Source organism: Lepidochelys kempii, chromosome 22 (assembly GCF_965140285.1).
Source record: "Lepidochelys kempii isolate rLepKem1 chromosome 22, rLepKem1.hap1, whole genome shotgun sequence".
In the NCBI taxonomy this organism is placed as follows: Eukaryota; Metazoa; Chordata; order Testudines; family Cheloniidae; genus Lepidochelys; species Lepidochelys kempii.
In genome coordinates, this window is record NC_136401.1 from 16,591,836 (window position 1) to 16,606,192 (window position 14,357).

Here is a 14,357-nt window from a genome sequence, read left to right on the forward strand (position 1 = left end):
TGTTTCCAGACGGCTGGCTGGTGCGTGCGTGTCCTTTCCTGATGGGACATTCCTGGATGTGTCCTGAGCCTGGCAGTGCCAGGAGAGACGAGGGGCTACTCCCCTGCACGCTCACTCTCTTTCTCTCCTCTGTCTGGAGCGGCCCCCTAGGGTAGTGTTGTTTTGAAGGCACTACTAGACAATAGCTAGAGCAGAGAGCTGGGAGTCAGGATACCTGGGTTCTACGCTCCAGTCCATCGCTGTGTGCCTCAGTTTCCCCATCTCTCAGACGGGGCTGGGGATAATGATACTGACCTGCAGTGAAGCAGCAGGTTTGGAAGTCTTGTTAGTAATTAGCTCTAGTTAGTAATTCATTTGATTAACGAGTTCCTTGGATTGGAGGCTCTATAAAAGGGCATCAGATGACCCTCCCTCCCGCTCTTGTGAGCCCTGGAGCAGAGAGTAGGCACACAGTACTGAGTCCACAGGAGGACAGGCCGCCCTGATGCAGCATCACTGCCAAGGCGCAGCCAGGACCGTTGGGGAAACAGCCCGGCATTCCCCTTCGCATTGAGGGCCCAATCCTGCATGATGCTAAGTACCTCAAACTCCCATTGGCTCCACAAGAGGTGGAGCATGACCAGCCCCTTGCAGGATTGGGCCTTAGGGGCTGCCCTTGGCAAAGTGCCCAGAATTTCCAGGTGGGCATTAACCCTGCCAGTGCACCACCCACAGCGAGGGCATTCCAGACCCTCTGCCGAGGACACAGGCACGTTCCAGGCAGATGGCTGCTGGCCCAGTGACAGAGGTTGGGGAAGGAAGGATGCAGACCCAGCTTTACTATGGCACTACCATGCAGGCACCCATGGAACTGGCATTCCACGGAGGAGGAGGGCTAGCTTTTTGTTAGGGGCTTTTATTGAGCCTAGGGGCCTAGCAGCTCGTCTTGCTCTCTTGGCCCCAAACCGCTGTCTGTGGTAACATAAAATATATAAAATAAACAAGGTGAAAAGGAAAATAACTTTGTTTCAATTTTCTTTTTCTTGAACTAGGCCAGGATCTCTGTGTGAACAGGATTAGCAACTGCAGTGCCACTGTACCGGCCAGAATAAAACAATAGAGGTTATCTATCCTCATGCTTCAGGGTGTAAATTGATCAGCAGCTGGGGTCAGGCAGGAGATGGCTCCATTACATGGAGTTGAATTACACAGATGCATCATCGGGTTTTCCATCTTCCTCTGAAGCATTAGACAATGTTGAGAGGTGTCGGAGACAGAGGGCTGGATGGGCTGCATTTGATACAGCAGGGAGGAGGGATATCAGGTTGGATGGCTCATTGGTCTGATCCAAAACCAGTAGATGGCCCACTGGTCTGTTCCAGTGCAGTGCGAATTTCTATGGCCAAACTTTTGCAAAGCAGGCTCCCTGGTTTGTCTGCGTCTGGTTTCAGTTGCCCGACCGGACACACCTCAGGCCTGATTCTTGAGGAGCACTGAGCACCTGGAGTTTCAGTCACCAGGAGCCGTGGGTGCTCAGCCCATCCCAAAAATCATGCTCAAGGCGTCTCCAGGTGGGCAGTCGAAGCACAGAGGCAGCCTGAATCCGGGCCCTGCTTTTGGAAAGCTGGGTTTAGATGCCGCCGGTGAAGTGGGCTGAGGTCTGTCGCGTGCGGGGCTCCTGCATGCTGCTGGTGGTGGTGGCTTGTCCTGGAAAGCTTGCAATGGTGCGCGGTCCGCCTGTCACTAACACCTAGAACCCGAGCGCTAACCCTGTGTTGTGGCCGCCGTACGTAAGCTCCTCCCCTTCCCCGATTTTTCCCTTCCTTGTTCCTTACCCTCATCTTCCAAACAATAACCGATTGAAATGCAAGCCCGGAGCGAGGGTGCGATTGCACATGGATTGACACTGTTCCCCCTTCCATCTGTCTTTTCCTACCCAGAATTCCCCTCTACCCCGCCTCCCAACGATGACCGCAAATCAGTGACGCAGCCGAACATCCCCACGGCCGTGATTGGGGGCGTGGTGGGCGGAGTCTCGCTGGTCCTGGTGGTGGCCGTGGTGCTCTTTGTGGGGCTCCGGCGCCGGCATCACACCTTCAAGGGCGACTACAGCACCAAGAAGCACGTGTACGGCAACGGGTACAGCAAGGCCGGCGTCCCGCAGCACCACCCGCCCATGGCCCAGAACCTGCAGTACCCCGACGACTCGGACGACGAGAAGAAGCCGGGCCCGCTCGGGGGCAGCAGCTATGAGGACGAAGAGGACGACGCCGGAGGCGAGCGCAAGTTGGGCCTCGCCAACAAGTATGAGGACGACGCCAAGCGGCCGTACTTCACGGTGGACGAGACCGGGGCCCACACGGAGCCCTACGGCGAAAGGACACTCGGCTTCCAGTACGACCCCGAGCAGCTGGACCTGGCTGAGAACATGGTCTCCCAGAACGACGGATCTTTTATTTCCAAAAAAGAGTGGTACGTGTAGCTCACCCCCTCCCCAGACCCCCACTCACGCGCTCCCCCCCCCCGCCCTCCAGACCCCGGCCGAGGGCTGTTCGCACATGCATCGCACGCGCGCACTCACATCCATGCACGTCCACTGCTGCCCGGCCCAAGGGAGCTCGACAGAGACTTGAGACGCCTGCCACTCACTCGGAGGCAACGGGGGAGGTGTGGGAGGGGCTGGTAGCTTTGCTTTTGGATCGTTTTTTGGGGGGAGGTTGTTTTGGTTGGTTGGTTTGTTTTTTTAATTTCTCCCAATGACTTTGTCCCCTTCTGTGGTGTTTGTACTGATCAGTGGCTTAGGTGTTACTATTTGCTTTAACTACTACTGCCCATCCTTGTATAATATGCCCTGTTTGTGTCTTAGTGTCTCTAATCGCCCTTCCTCAAAGATCCCTCCCGCTCCATGCCCCCCGAAACACTGGAATATGTTTGTATGTTGTCTTATTTGGGGGTAGGGGGAGTCCATGGGAGGGCAAAAAAACAGGAGGACCAAGGAGGGGAAAAGCACAAAGCAATGAAGACCTAGATGCCATATCAGATTAATTTTTTTGTTTGGTTTTTTTTTGTGGTGTTTCCATTACCCACAATGCGCCTGTGACAAGCAAGTCTGTGTTAAGCATGTCATAAACAAATTAGAATCAAAGGAAACTAAGCAAAATCCAAGGCGCACGGGGCTGTTACTGGCACAGGGAAATGGAGCTGCCGTTTTCTGCCTCCCATTTATTATCCCTTTACAGTATTTAAAAACAAACCAGCAAAAAGAAAAGGAAAAGAGAAAGGGGTGGGGGGGCAACCCTGGCCGTGGTGATGCTGCTGGTCACTGCTGGGGTGTCCTGTTGTTTAAAGACGTGAAGGATTTTTAGTTTTAGCCAAGGAGGAGTTAATTTCACCCTGTTTCCGATACGCGCCTGTCCTCTGCACATTCCTCCATGCCACAGTGATGGGAAGGGTTCCATGAAACACCCCTGTGCCCTTCCCGCAAACATGCTGCCTATGGGGATGGTGCCACCCAGCCAAGTGGATGGTTTCTTTAGGGGAACTCCAGCGCCATTCAGAATCAATGGGGGGCCTTTGTGTTGACTTCAGTGGGCATCAGGCCAGGCTCTTTGTATTTAGACTGCTAGCTCTTAGCAGTCATCAGTTTACATCCTTCCCCTTTGTGAGAGCATTGCCAGCCACATCTCCGTCATAATGATCCCTGCCCTTATGGCCACTGATAGCCTGCACCAAATAGCCCCTTGGGAGGCTGATTGAGCCGTGTGTGCTGATCTCCTCTCCCCCACGTTGAAATGTGATGGGGAAGTTGGAGGGAAGCTTGGATTGCTGCTACCCCTGCTGTTCTGTGGCTAAGATTTCAGTCTCCAGGGCTGTTGGTCTGACATGGACTTTCCACCAAGGCAGGATTCACTAGGTGTTTGGTTTTTTTGTTCCTTTATCAAATGGCTAAACGAATCTTCTGTTGAAAAAGAAATCACCGGTTTCAGAGGCGTATTATAATGGGTTTAATTCTCCCCCAGTGCCATATACGGGTTTCATGCCATAGACGTTGACGGTGGCCCTGCCGTACAACTGGGCAGCAGACTCGGACCCTTTATAATAATCCAGACCAAAATCCCACAGCCAGCTTCAGCCAGACTCTGCTCCGAAACCAGCTCCACGGTTCCTGGCTTGAGCCAGGTACAGCCGGCCTTGACCCAGACCATTCCCTCAACTGATTTATTTCATTACTGCTATGGGAGATGGGAAATCAGATAACTCTATTGTAATTGTTCTGGCTTTCCCTGGTGGTTTCTGGGCTTCTTGGGGGAAACGCCACAAGAGTGGCGGTTCTTGGGGTGCTTCTGTCCCCATCGAAAGCAGGATGTCCTAGAGATCTCGGGAGAGACAGTCTCCACAGATCCAGGGGTTCAGAGAAGCCACTAAACTTTCGGGTGTCCATCCATCGCTGACAGGTGAATCCATACCCAGGGAGACTGAATTCTACCTTCACTTCAACATAGGGATTTGGGGATCTCGGATTTCTTTTTTCGTACTACTGAGCAAATGCCCCATTGAAGGAAATGAAATCCCCAGCATCCCTTTGATTAGGTACCGATTAAAGGCGCTGTTGTAAACCTGCAAACCCGAAGGGAGTCAAGGCCTCACCCGGTCCTGCCTAGGGATAGCAGCACATATTGAATGAAGGCGCACCGCCGTGATATGAGACTCCCAGCACATGGCGGACACATAGGGGGCCTGGGATAAAGACAGAGCAGAGGAAGTAACTTTATACTCCTGGTGGATCTCAGTCAGTCACTTACCCTCCTACAACCTTGCTGTCACCTCGGGTGGTCTGTTGGTTCCGTACTGTACGGTGCATCGTACAGTAGAGATGGGAACTTGGCTAGGGACCAATCCCAAACATAGGGGCTTCTGGAGTCAGATCTGACTCCAAAAAGGGCCAAACCAAAATCCTAGGCCCATGCTAACCCCAAACTCTGGGACATCCAAACTCCAGCTGCAGGTGTGAATTTGGCAGCTCGGGCCCACCTCTGAATGTACCCGCCCACATGGGTGAGCCAGAACTTCATGCAAAATCCTCAGGCCCAGTTGAGCAGCCCTTGTGTCCTGGATTAACAACCCAAAGCAGCAGAAGCCCCCAGTCCAGGGTCTGGCAAATTCTCTTACTGCTGAATCCCGCAGAGTTGCCTCAGGGTAATCCCAGCTCATTCTCATGTGTTGCTTATCAGCAATATACCTGTTTGCAGAATCTCTGATGGAGTGAATCCCCAGTCATCCTGTTTCCATCCCTCCTTCCCTTCCTGATCAGTTTTCCTGGCTATCTAGATCTCCTTGTCCAGCTGAGGAGATGGATGTTTATCGCCAGGGGGAACATGGATACAGATTCTCAGCAGGAGGTTCAGTAGGGTGCATGGAGCCAGAGCCAGGGAAGCAGGATTTGATTCCTCTTTGTGATGGTTTGTTTGCCTGTATTTGAACATGATACGTCCCCTGTTTCCAAATGACTAGGTGATGGGATGGCATGTTCCCTTTGCGCGTAGCGTGCAAATGTGAAGTGAGGAGATGTGCCCAAATTTCCATTTGCACGCTCATATGTGAAAGCAAATTAAGTCACCACACCAGCGCATGCACCCTTTTTTAGACTTGTGTGTAAATGTGAACTGACCAGATGTAAGAGGGTGTCTTGTTTGCACACTCGCAGGCAGGAGGTGAGGTGAGGTAAGGTGTGGTGTGAAGCAGGGAGCTCCCATTTGCACACTTAGATGGGAATCCTGCCCTCTCGTTAATGATCCAGAGTGTGTGTTTGTGTGAGACTCTCGCACCTGTAGGCAAATCAAGGGCTCTTTAGAGCTAGGGAGACAGACACATAGCGTTCCAGTGTAATGAGGAGCAAGCTTACAGCCTTGGGCAGACACAGTAGGCTGGCTCAGGGCGCGGATCGGGAAGTAAATGTGATAGATCATAGACAGGCGGATGGCCATGGGGGAGCGAGGGCTGAGGGGAGACACCATCGTCATTGGTAACATCACCTCCCCAGGGGTTAATGGCTCATTCACCCACACGCCCCCCGCAGGGTGTGATTCCTAAATCCCAAGACCAGCAGGGACCACTGGGATCGAGTCTGACCTCCTGTGTAACACAGGCCAGAGACCTGCCCCTAAAGAATTCCCAGAGCAGATCTTTTCAAAAAACATGGCCAGTGATGGAGACTCCACCGTGAACCTGGGTAAATTGTTCCCACGGCTAATTACTCTCACTATTCAATGTCTATGCCTTATACCCAGTCTGAATTTGTCTAGCTTCAACTTCCAGCCATTGGGTCGTGTTAGACCTGCTGTCTCTCTGACTACACCAGGGCCAGTAGAAAAGACGAGGGGGAAAAATATACCCAATGCCACCCCCAAACGGGGCCCTGCCTGCTTGGCTAGCTGCACTCCTCCCCTCTGAACCAAGCAGGGCCCACCTCCCCTTGCCATCAGCACATCTGGCTTGGAAGCTACACCTCAAATCTGCTCATTCCACAGCGTGAGGTGGTCCCAGGCACCCCACTGGCTTCCTCTGTCCCCACAGCGCATCACCAGGGGCAGGCCTGGGCCCTATGGCCATGGAAAAACCAAGGGCACCTAGCTCCGTCCCCCTTCTTCTCAGAAGAAGGATGCTTCTGGCTCTCGTTACTGGAAGGGTGACCATTTATGGGGTCAGTTAATTGGACAAGCGTCCCTCATGGGGCCTTAATTAGTGAGCCTAAACGATTCGCCATTAATCTGTAGCGAGGAATAAGATGCCTCATGAAAAATTATGGATTGACAATTTGTCTGAGAGCTGCTGGGATACAATAACGAGACCCTGGGAGTCCAGCCCTTCTGCTGCTGCTTGACCCTGGGAGTCCCGTCCCTGGGAGTCCAGCTCTTCTGCTTGTGGGGGGCGGGGCGGACAGTGTCCCACCTATTTAGGTCAAAGGGGCTGTCGCGGCAGGAAGGTTGTGAAGGGGAGATGTGTAGCGGGCTAAACTGAGGACGCTGTTCGTTCTGTGTCCCAGGGCTGCATGGGAGCTAATGGTTTAGAACTGGTACTCCTTCCCCACCCCAGCGACTTGAGCCTCACAGCCCAGCGAGGTTAGCCTGCCCACGAGACACACCAGAGCTTAGGGGTCTGTTACAGGAGTGGCTGGGTGAGGTTCTGTGACCTGCCATGTGCAGGAGGCCAGACTAGATGATCACGATGGTCCCTTCTGGCCTTCAATTCTGTGACCTGCGCTAACCAGCAGGTGCAATTAGAGAGGAAGCCTGCCTGGTGTTCAGGGCCCTGAGTCAAGGGATGGGGAATCCCTGCATAGCTCTGCCACCGGGAAGTCACTTAACCACTTTGTGCCTCGCTGTCTCCGATAAGGGCCCAGATTCTGATCACTGTCGCGCTGCTGTAAAAGCGGTGTTGGCTTGTGACTCCTGTTTGACAGCGCGTGCCCCCATTGGCACCAGGCCCAGCTGCTGGGCAGTGGCAGTGAGCGGTCCCCATTCCCTGAGGGATGATGGTGGTCATGGCGCGGGTACGCCTCACTCCAAGGAACGAGGGCTGGTGGGACAGTCAGCCCTCTGTCATTCTGACCCTCAGTCTGGCACTTGCCCCCGTGAGCCAGGCGCTGAAGTCAATGGCCTTGCACTAGTTTAGGCCGGAGAGCTGCAAGTGCACAAATCACATGGCTCAGGCCCATGCTGGTGGTCCCAGGTCTGGCCTTTGGTTTGGACAGACACGCCGCCCCTTGCTTCCATGCTTTGCTCTTGGAGATTTGCCCCTGGTGGCACACAGAGGCTGAGCCTGGGAAGATTGGCAGAGACCCTGGGGGAGGGGGAGCAGGTTTCGCCTTCCTCTGCAGTGGGGGGGGCCCATGGGTCACTTACAGGTTTGAACTAGAGTCAACTAGGGTGGAGTCTCTGTAACTTGAAGTCTTTAAATCATGATTTGAAGACTTCAGTGACTCAGCCAGAGATTAGGGGTCTATTACAGCAGTGGGTGGGCGAGGTTCTGTGGCCTGTGATATGCAGGAGGTCTGGTTAGATGATCACGATGGTCCTTAAAGTCTATCAGTCTGTGAGAACTTTTCAAAGTGCCAGTGAGATTCAGTTGCCCAACTCCCATTCCTTTCAATGGGAGCTGAGTGTCCAAATCCCCTAGACAGCTTTGCTGATCCCGGCCAAGGCCTCTCACCTTCCTGAGACGTGGCACTTTCATGCTGTGAACCCAGGCTTTCTACCCCTGGGGAAGGCCAGGAAGATACATTGGGGTGGCCTCCACCGCGGAGTATTACTAAGGGAGGGGGTCTAATTTCCAGTGGGAGATCCAGGGCTAGCTGCCCTTGTGGCCGTGGAGAATGAGTTCCTAGGGGGCCGTTTGCAGAGCTAGGGTTTAATTCTCCGATACAGTCCCCTTTCTAGCCTTCCTCTCTGTTAACCAGGCAAAAGAGCACAGGTTTCCATGGAGGCAGGAGACAGGTAGCTCCGCTCTGCCCCTTCCCTACAGCTTGCCTTCATGTGTGCTCCTCCTTCCCCTTCCATCCACAGCCTCTTTGGCTTACCCCCAGGGCAGACTGTTATGCACTAGCGCAGAGGGAGGGGGAGCCCATTAACCAAAAGGGGGAACAGGAGGCCTTGCTCAGGAGTTTGCATGTGGCACTGATTTTGTATGGTTTCCCCATCCGCTGGAGCCACTTCTCCATGGCATTGGCTGCTGGCACAGGTAGCTCCATGAGTCAGAGCCACCCTGCCCCTAAGAGCAGAGCACAGAGAAGAAGCCCGCCTAGGGAGCACAGGGGAAGAAGCATACTGGAAGGGACCTTTTGGGTATGTGCATAGAACCCAGATCCTTGCAAGTCATATTGCGCATATCTGTGCCCACAGGGAAATCCTAGAGCTTGCTGAAGATATCTGTGCAGCCCTAGCCAGCCCTGTGTAAGCAGTAGTCCCTGGAAGGTCCACAGGGAGAAGGGATTGTTAGAGCCAGGCAAGGATATGGGCACGGAGGTTGCAGACAAGCAGCCCAACCCTGACATGGTAGCCCAGGAATTATTCTCCATGCAGTTGCCATAGGGAAAGAGACAAGTGGGGAGAAACAAAGCCTCTAGGACCCAGTATCACAATGAGAAGGTGAGGACAGCAGGATGGAAGGGTGACCCGCCTGATAAAGAAAGGCCTCATTATATGGCTACAGGGTCCTACTCCCGGGTCCAGAGATGGCCCATTGGGGAAATTAAGGTGAATTTGGTTTGAGCTATATGCCAGCTTCCCTTTCCCTCCCACAGGGAGCTGTGCACAGGCAGACATGTCTCCTCCTGCAAACTAAGTTGAGTCTGTATTATTTGTATGAAAACGCCCCAGCTGTTTTCCTGCTGGGGTCTATGTCTGGGATTATCCATCACAATTCACCCCAGTGATGTTATTTTCCCTGATTTAATTACAAGATTGTTTAGTGGTTTGTTCCTGTGTTTTTGTAAATCATTTTTATTCAAGTCAGAAAAAACAAAAAAACAAAACTCCATCTGAAGTTTTCTTTAGGAAACAAACAAACACAAACAAAAATCCAAACGTTAGAGCTGAATTGATTGCAGAGACGGCAGGGACAGAGGAGCCTTTCCTGGCTCATTGTCGAAAGAAACTCAACGACTGTTAAGCACAGATCGCTGAGGAGGAGAGAGAGAGTCAGTATAGCAAATAGAGATGGGAGCCACTGGCTCCTTCATTCTCTCACACACATGCAATGAGTCTCACAGTTCAATCTGCTGGAGGAGTAGGGCTGAGAGAAAGGGGGTGCGGTCTCCATTGAGTTGTGTAGGTGGACACGTTTGTAGCATGCCAGCCGGGCTACCCAAACAAAGCTCTACTAGGAGTTTGTTGTGAAGAAGTGGGGGCTGGGACCTACTCCAGTCCCAGGTTTTTTTCCCCAAGAGGAGGCAGTGCAGGGCGTGTTGTGGAAGTGCTGACTGGAGAGATGCTTAGAGCTTCTCCAGGCCAAGCAGCAGGAAATGCTGTGGAAACACTGGCCGGTAGAGAAATGGAGAGTTTCTACAATCCCAGCCCAAACCGAGAGCTGTTGGAAATGCTGGCGAAATGGTGGGTGTTTGGAAGAGTAGACCAGCAGGAGGGGCGGTGGGGAATGCTCCAGCAACATTGACTGTGCGGCTCTCGTGGCTATCCCAGTCCCAGCCTCTCCCAGCAGGAGGCGCTGTGGGGAACGCTGCCCGCACTTCTCCGTATCCTACGTGGCTTTTACGATAGCACTTTACCCCTCCCCCAGTTTGTGACTTTCTTTTTCTGTTTTGACATGATCCATAGTGACTTAGAGTGACTCGCTTTGCGTACGAATGCGTTTCCCTGCACAGCACCCCCTTCCACCAGGAGAGGCAAGGAATGTGTGGGGGAGGGGCATGGGGGTGGGTGGGGCAGGAGAGGATGAGGCTGTCAACTTGCTCCGATCGAAATCCTGCCTCTGACCGTCATTCCTGGAACTCGCCCACCACTCTACAAAGGGCCAACCTTGCAGCCATTACTCACCTGAACGAGCCCCGTTGAAGGCAATGGCCAGTCTGAGATTCACCACCGTGCCAAAGAACCAGCACCAGTCCCGGTGCCATGTTATCCCTTAAAACAGGGTTTAAGTAGGAAGTAAGAGGGGACGGCCCAGATCCCCAATGGTATTTAGGCACCGAACTGCCATTGGGCTGAGGATCTGGGCTGCAATGCTTTGGGCTGGTCCTCTGCATGGGGCTGAAGTCCATCCATGAGCAAAGGTGGCAAGACCAGGCCCTGCAGAAGGGGCTTGTTCCATATACATTCGCACAGCGCGGCATTCCATATGTGACCTACGTGAGGGTGAATGTAAGTGTAATGAATAGAGGGGGCCAGATTCTCAGCTGGTGTAAATGGGCGTCCATGGAGAGCTGCTGCAGCTGATCTGGCTCGCTCTTTCTTTTCTTTCCAGCCTCCAGTGACTTTTTTTTTTCCTTGCTGTAATTATCATTGTGGAATTAAAAAACAACCCTAAAAAAAAATAAAACCCCCTTGCATTTTTTTGTAATCTGTGTTGTCAGTGCTTTTGTAAAAAAAAAAATAATAATGTAATGGACTGAATTTGCTTTTATGATTTTTTGTTTTGTTTTCCATCCTTTGTAATAATTTTTGGTGGGGGGGCGTTTTCATGGTTCTGATTGGGGGGGGTGTTGCTTCACCCTCCCTTTTACTTGTATAAAATAAAGTAGTGGGTCAGCTGTGGAAAGAAATGTACTTTTTTATAAATAAAGAATTTTAAAAGAAGCAGCGCGTTTCCTTTTCGACTGCAAAGGTGTCTCGCTGCAACGCGTGGCCGGGTGCAACAGAATCAGGGGAAGCTGCGCCTTTCCACTTGCCATGATCTTTTCCGTGATATGCGGTGCTTTCAAACGGGACTGCTTGCAATCCAAAGGGGAAGAAGCCAGCCCAGAACCCATGACTGTCACAGGACAAGCTTGGAGAGATCAATGCACTGCAGGCAGGAAAGGGTGCCTTGCTAGAGAAGACCCTGGAGGCTACATCTCTACAGGCCTATTGATTGATCTCTACATAGGGAAAAACCCAATCTTTGCCATCCATTGTCTGTCTGTCTGCCTACAAACAGCTTGCCAGGGAGTCCTTGTTCCTCTGCTCACGCAGAGCCTCCTGTCTTTGGAGAGAGAGAGAGAGAGAGAGATTTAGCTAGAGAGTGAGATACAATAGATAATAGATCAAATAGAGCAGATTTGTTCTTACGTCCCCTGAAGTCAATGGGAGTTTTACCGTTGATACCCATGGAGCGGAACCCTATTAGAGAGCTCAGTAAGCATGTGGGGGAAACCAATTGATTCTATCGCATGTAGTGCCTGGCTCATAGTGATCTCCCTATATTGCACTGGACAGCTTTGCTCAAAAGCCCTGACCACAGCGGGACAAGGAACACACTGTTCTGACTACTGGTTCTCAGGAGCAGAGTCCCAGCACAGGTTTCTCCATGAGTGGAAGGCGGCGTTTGCTTTCTTTTCTGACTGCATAGCGCTGCTTAACGAGAGATGAACTTGAACCAAAACCCGGGGTCCCAGCACCCCAGAGAGACTGGGAGTGGGATCCTGATCCAAATCTGAACTCAGCCGGATCCAGATCTCAACTCAGCCGATTAGCGTTGTAGTACAGAATTGTTCTACTGACAAGCTGGGTTGGGTTGGGTTGGGTGGGTGGGTGGGTGAAAGAGTTAGTCTGCATCACACAGCTCAGCTCACACGGTTCGTTACCCATCTTCAATGAAGCACGCTGGCAGCTGGCACCCGTCTGGTCTCAGTGTAACAGGGCCTATGGGGAGGTTACATCAGAACTAGGAATGCAGTTTGCAAAGCACTGGCCTGACTAGGGGGTTGTCTTGTTTCTTCCCCAGGTGGCTTGACCTCGAGCTGGGGTTTCCCTTAAAGCAATGGGCAGTGCTGGATTTAACCCTTCGTACTCCAAGATAGCTGCCTCTCTTTAGCCTCAGATCTAGTCTAGCCCAGGGGCTCTCAACCTGGAGGTCACACACATGAGTCAGAGGGTTGTGACCACCCTGCCCTTCTCACATTGCATATGGGAAGGGGGGTCAGCGGGGGCGGGAAGGTTATATGGAAGAGAGGGTTGCAGTACGGCAAAGGCTGAGAAGTCCTGGGTGATGGTGTATAGAAATGGGGACCGGCCCCAGAACAAGCATAGGCCATTCCACTGACTTCATCAAGATGGTCAACATAACGAGGGATTAATTTTGTCCTGCAGGATCAGTCTCTCACACAGACTGGGAACTCACCTTGGCCCGTCGCTGGTCTCTAGCATGCTCTATAGCTTGCTGAGCGTGGGGCATCCCACATTCCCAGGAGTCCCCTGAACCCAGGGGCTGGGACTCAGTATGAAGGTATGTGTATCATCGGTAGCTGCCGCTTTATGGCCCAGGGACAGTGCAGGGACTGAGCCCTTCCACCCTGCACGGGGCTCAGAGTAAAACCCTGGGGGGATCTTTTGGGCGGGGGGGTGGGGGTTGGAAAGATGCTCTCCTTTAGGACCTGGCAGAAATTTGGAAAGGGATGTTAATCTGGGAGGCTTTAGGGGAGGGATGAGCCAAAAGAATCCCAAGCAGTATTTGTGCAGCAAATTCAGTCCTGCCCCACCCTCTCCTTCCCTGGCTGCTTCTCGGGGGCCAGGCGTTAATATCCAGAAGGCAGTCCCTGAGCCCCTAGGTGGGTGAGCCACTGGCTCAGCTGGGATATGAATGCCACTGAGACCTGGGAGCGGGGAATCTTAGTGGTTTGAGACTAATCAGGGTTTCGGTGGCAATTAAATTCTGATTGATGGCTCACGTGTACGGGTGACAATGACCCCTCCGGATCAGGGCTGGGAAGGTCCAGCATGTACTGTGCTGCCAGTGACCATCCAAGGCAGCCCACTGGGGCTGGCACAGGAGAAAGGGGCCCTCCAGCATCAGAGGCCAGCTCAAGAAAGCATTAAAGAATAACTATAATCTCCCAGCTGTCGATGCACTGATAGGTTCCTCTCCCAGTGGCAGGAGCAGCGATGTGTGCTTCTGAATGCCAGTCGGTGTCCTGTTGGTTCACATCACCTCCAAGTGAGTTGAGGGCAGCTAGGGAAATCTGTCCGGACTGATTTGGCCTACGGTGATCTTGCAAAAGTGCACGGGAAGGAAAAGGTCAGCAAGCGGCCCAAGCGCTGCAGGCAGGCCATTGGACAGTGCCAGCACCCAAATCGAGTGCCCATATCTATTGTCTGGCAGCTCTTCTCCTCTGACCTTCCCCCACCTGGGAACAGCAGATGTCTGCAAAGCAGCATCACTTCAGTTGCAATCATGCAAGTCAACAGCACCAACAGAAACTAATACACTGATGTACAGGGGCATCGGCATATATAAGTGGATTCCTAACAGCTGGTTCAGCAAAGCCAGCTAAGTTCAGTGGGAGATAAGGGAGCACACACTGGGCTGTGAGCAGGAAAGAAGGCGGGGATAGAGGGTGCGGGCCTGCTGCTCTTTTGCATGGTCCTGCAGCGACCGCGCTAGGGAAGTGCTGCCCTCTTTTCCCAGGCCATGGCTTACAGTTGAGCGATGATGGATAAAGCCCATAACGCGGGGCTGCTTCTCCGCTTGGGATGCAGGGAACTGAGCATGACAGAAGCCGGAGCTCCCTCCTGGTGCCCGAAGTGTTTTGTTTCTCTGGAACAAAATAAAAACACGGTGGTGAGTGGAATCCCAGTTTTGTGTGTGTGCGCGCACGGCCTGGGGAAAGATGGCAGGCAGGTGGGGCAGCTTGGCTCTATTTCTAAAGCTACATCTTTGCAACCTATAGGCTG

The 14,357-nt window shown here is 52.7% G+C and overlaps 1 protein-coding gene across 4 annotated transcripts in view; it reads left to right on the forward strand.

The window, feature by feature from the left end:
• The window catches only part of NECTIN1 (nectin cell adhesion molecule 1), a 153,862-nt gene that overhangs the window by 85,518 nt on the left and 53,987 nt on the right, over nucleotides 1-14,357 (forward strand). Inside the window, exon 6 of one of the 4 annotated variants that reach the window (XM_073320775.2) lies at nucleotides 1,920-11,285. The exons of the other annotated variants lie outside the window; for them this stretch is intronic. Coding sequence (XP_073176876.1) covers nucleotides 1,920-2,461 — 542 coding nt within the window. The 3' untranslated portion in view covers nucleotides 2,462-11,285. Of the gene's footprint in view, nucleotides 1-1,919; nucleotides 11,286-14,357 lie in introns of those variants that run through there. 4 annotated transcript variants of the gene reach the window in all.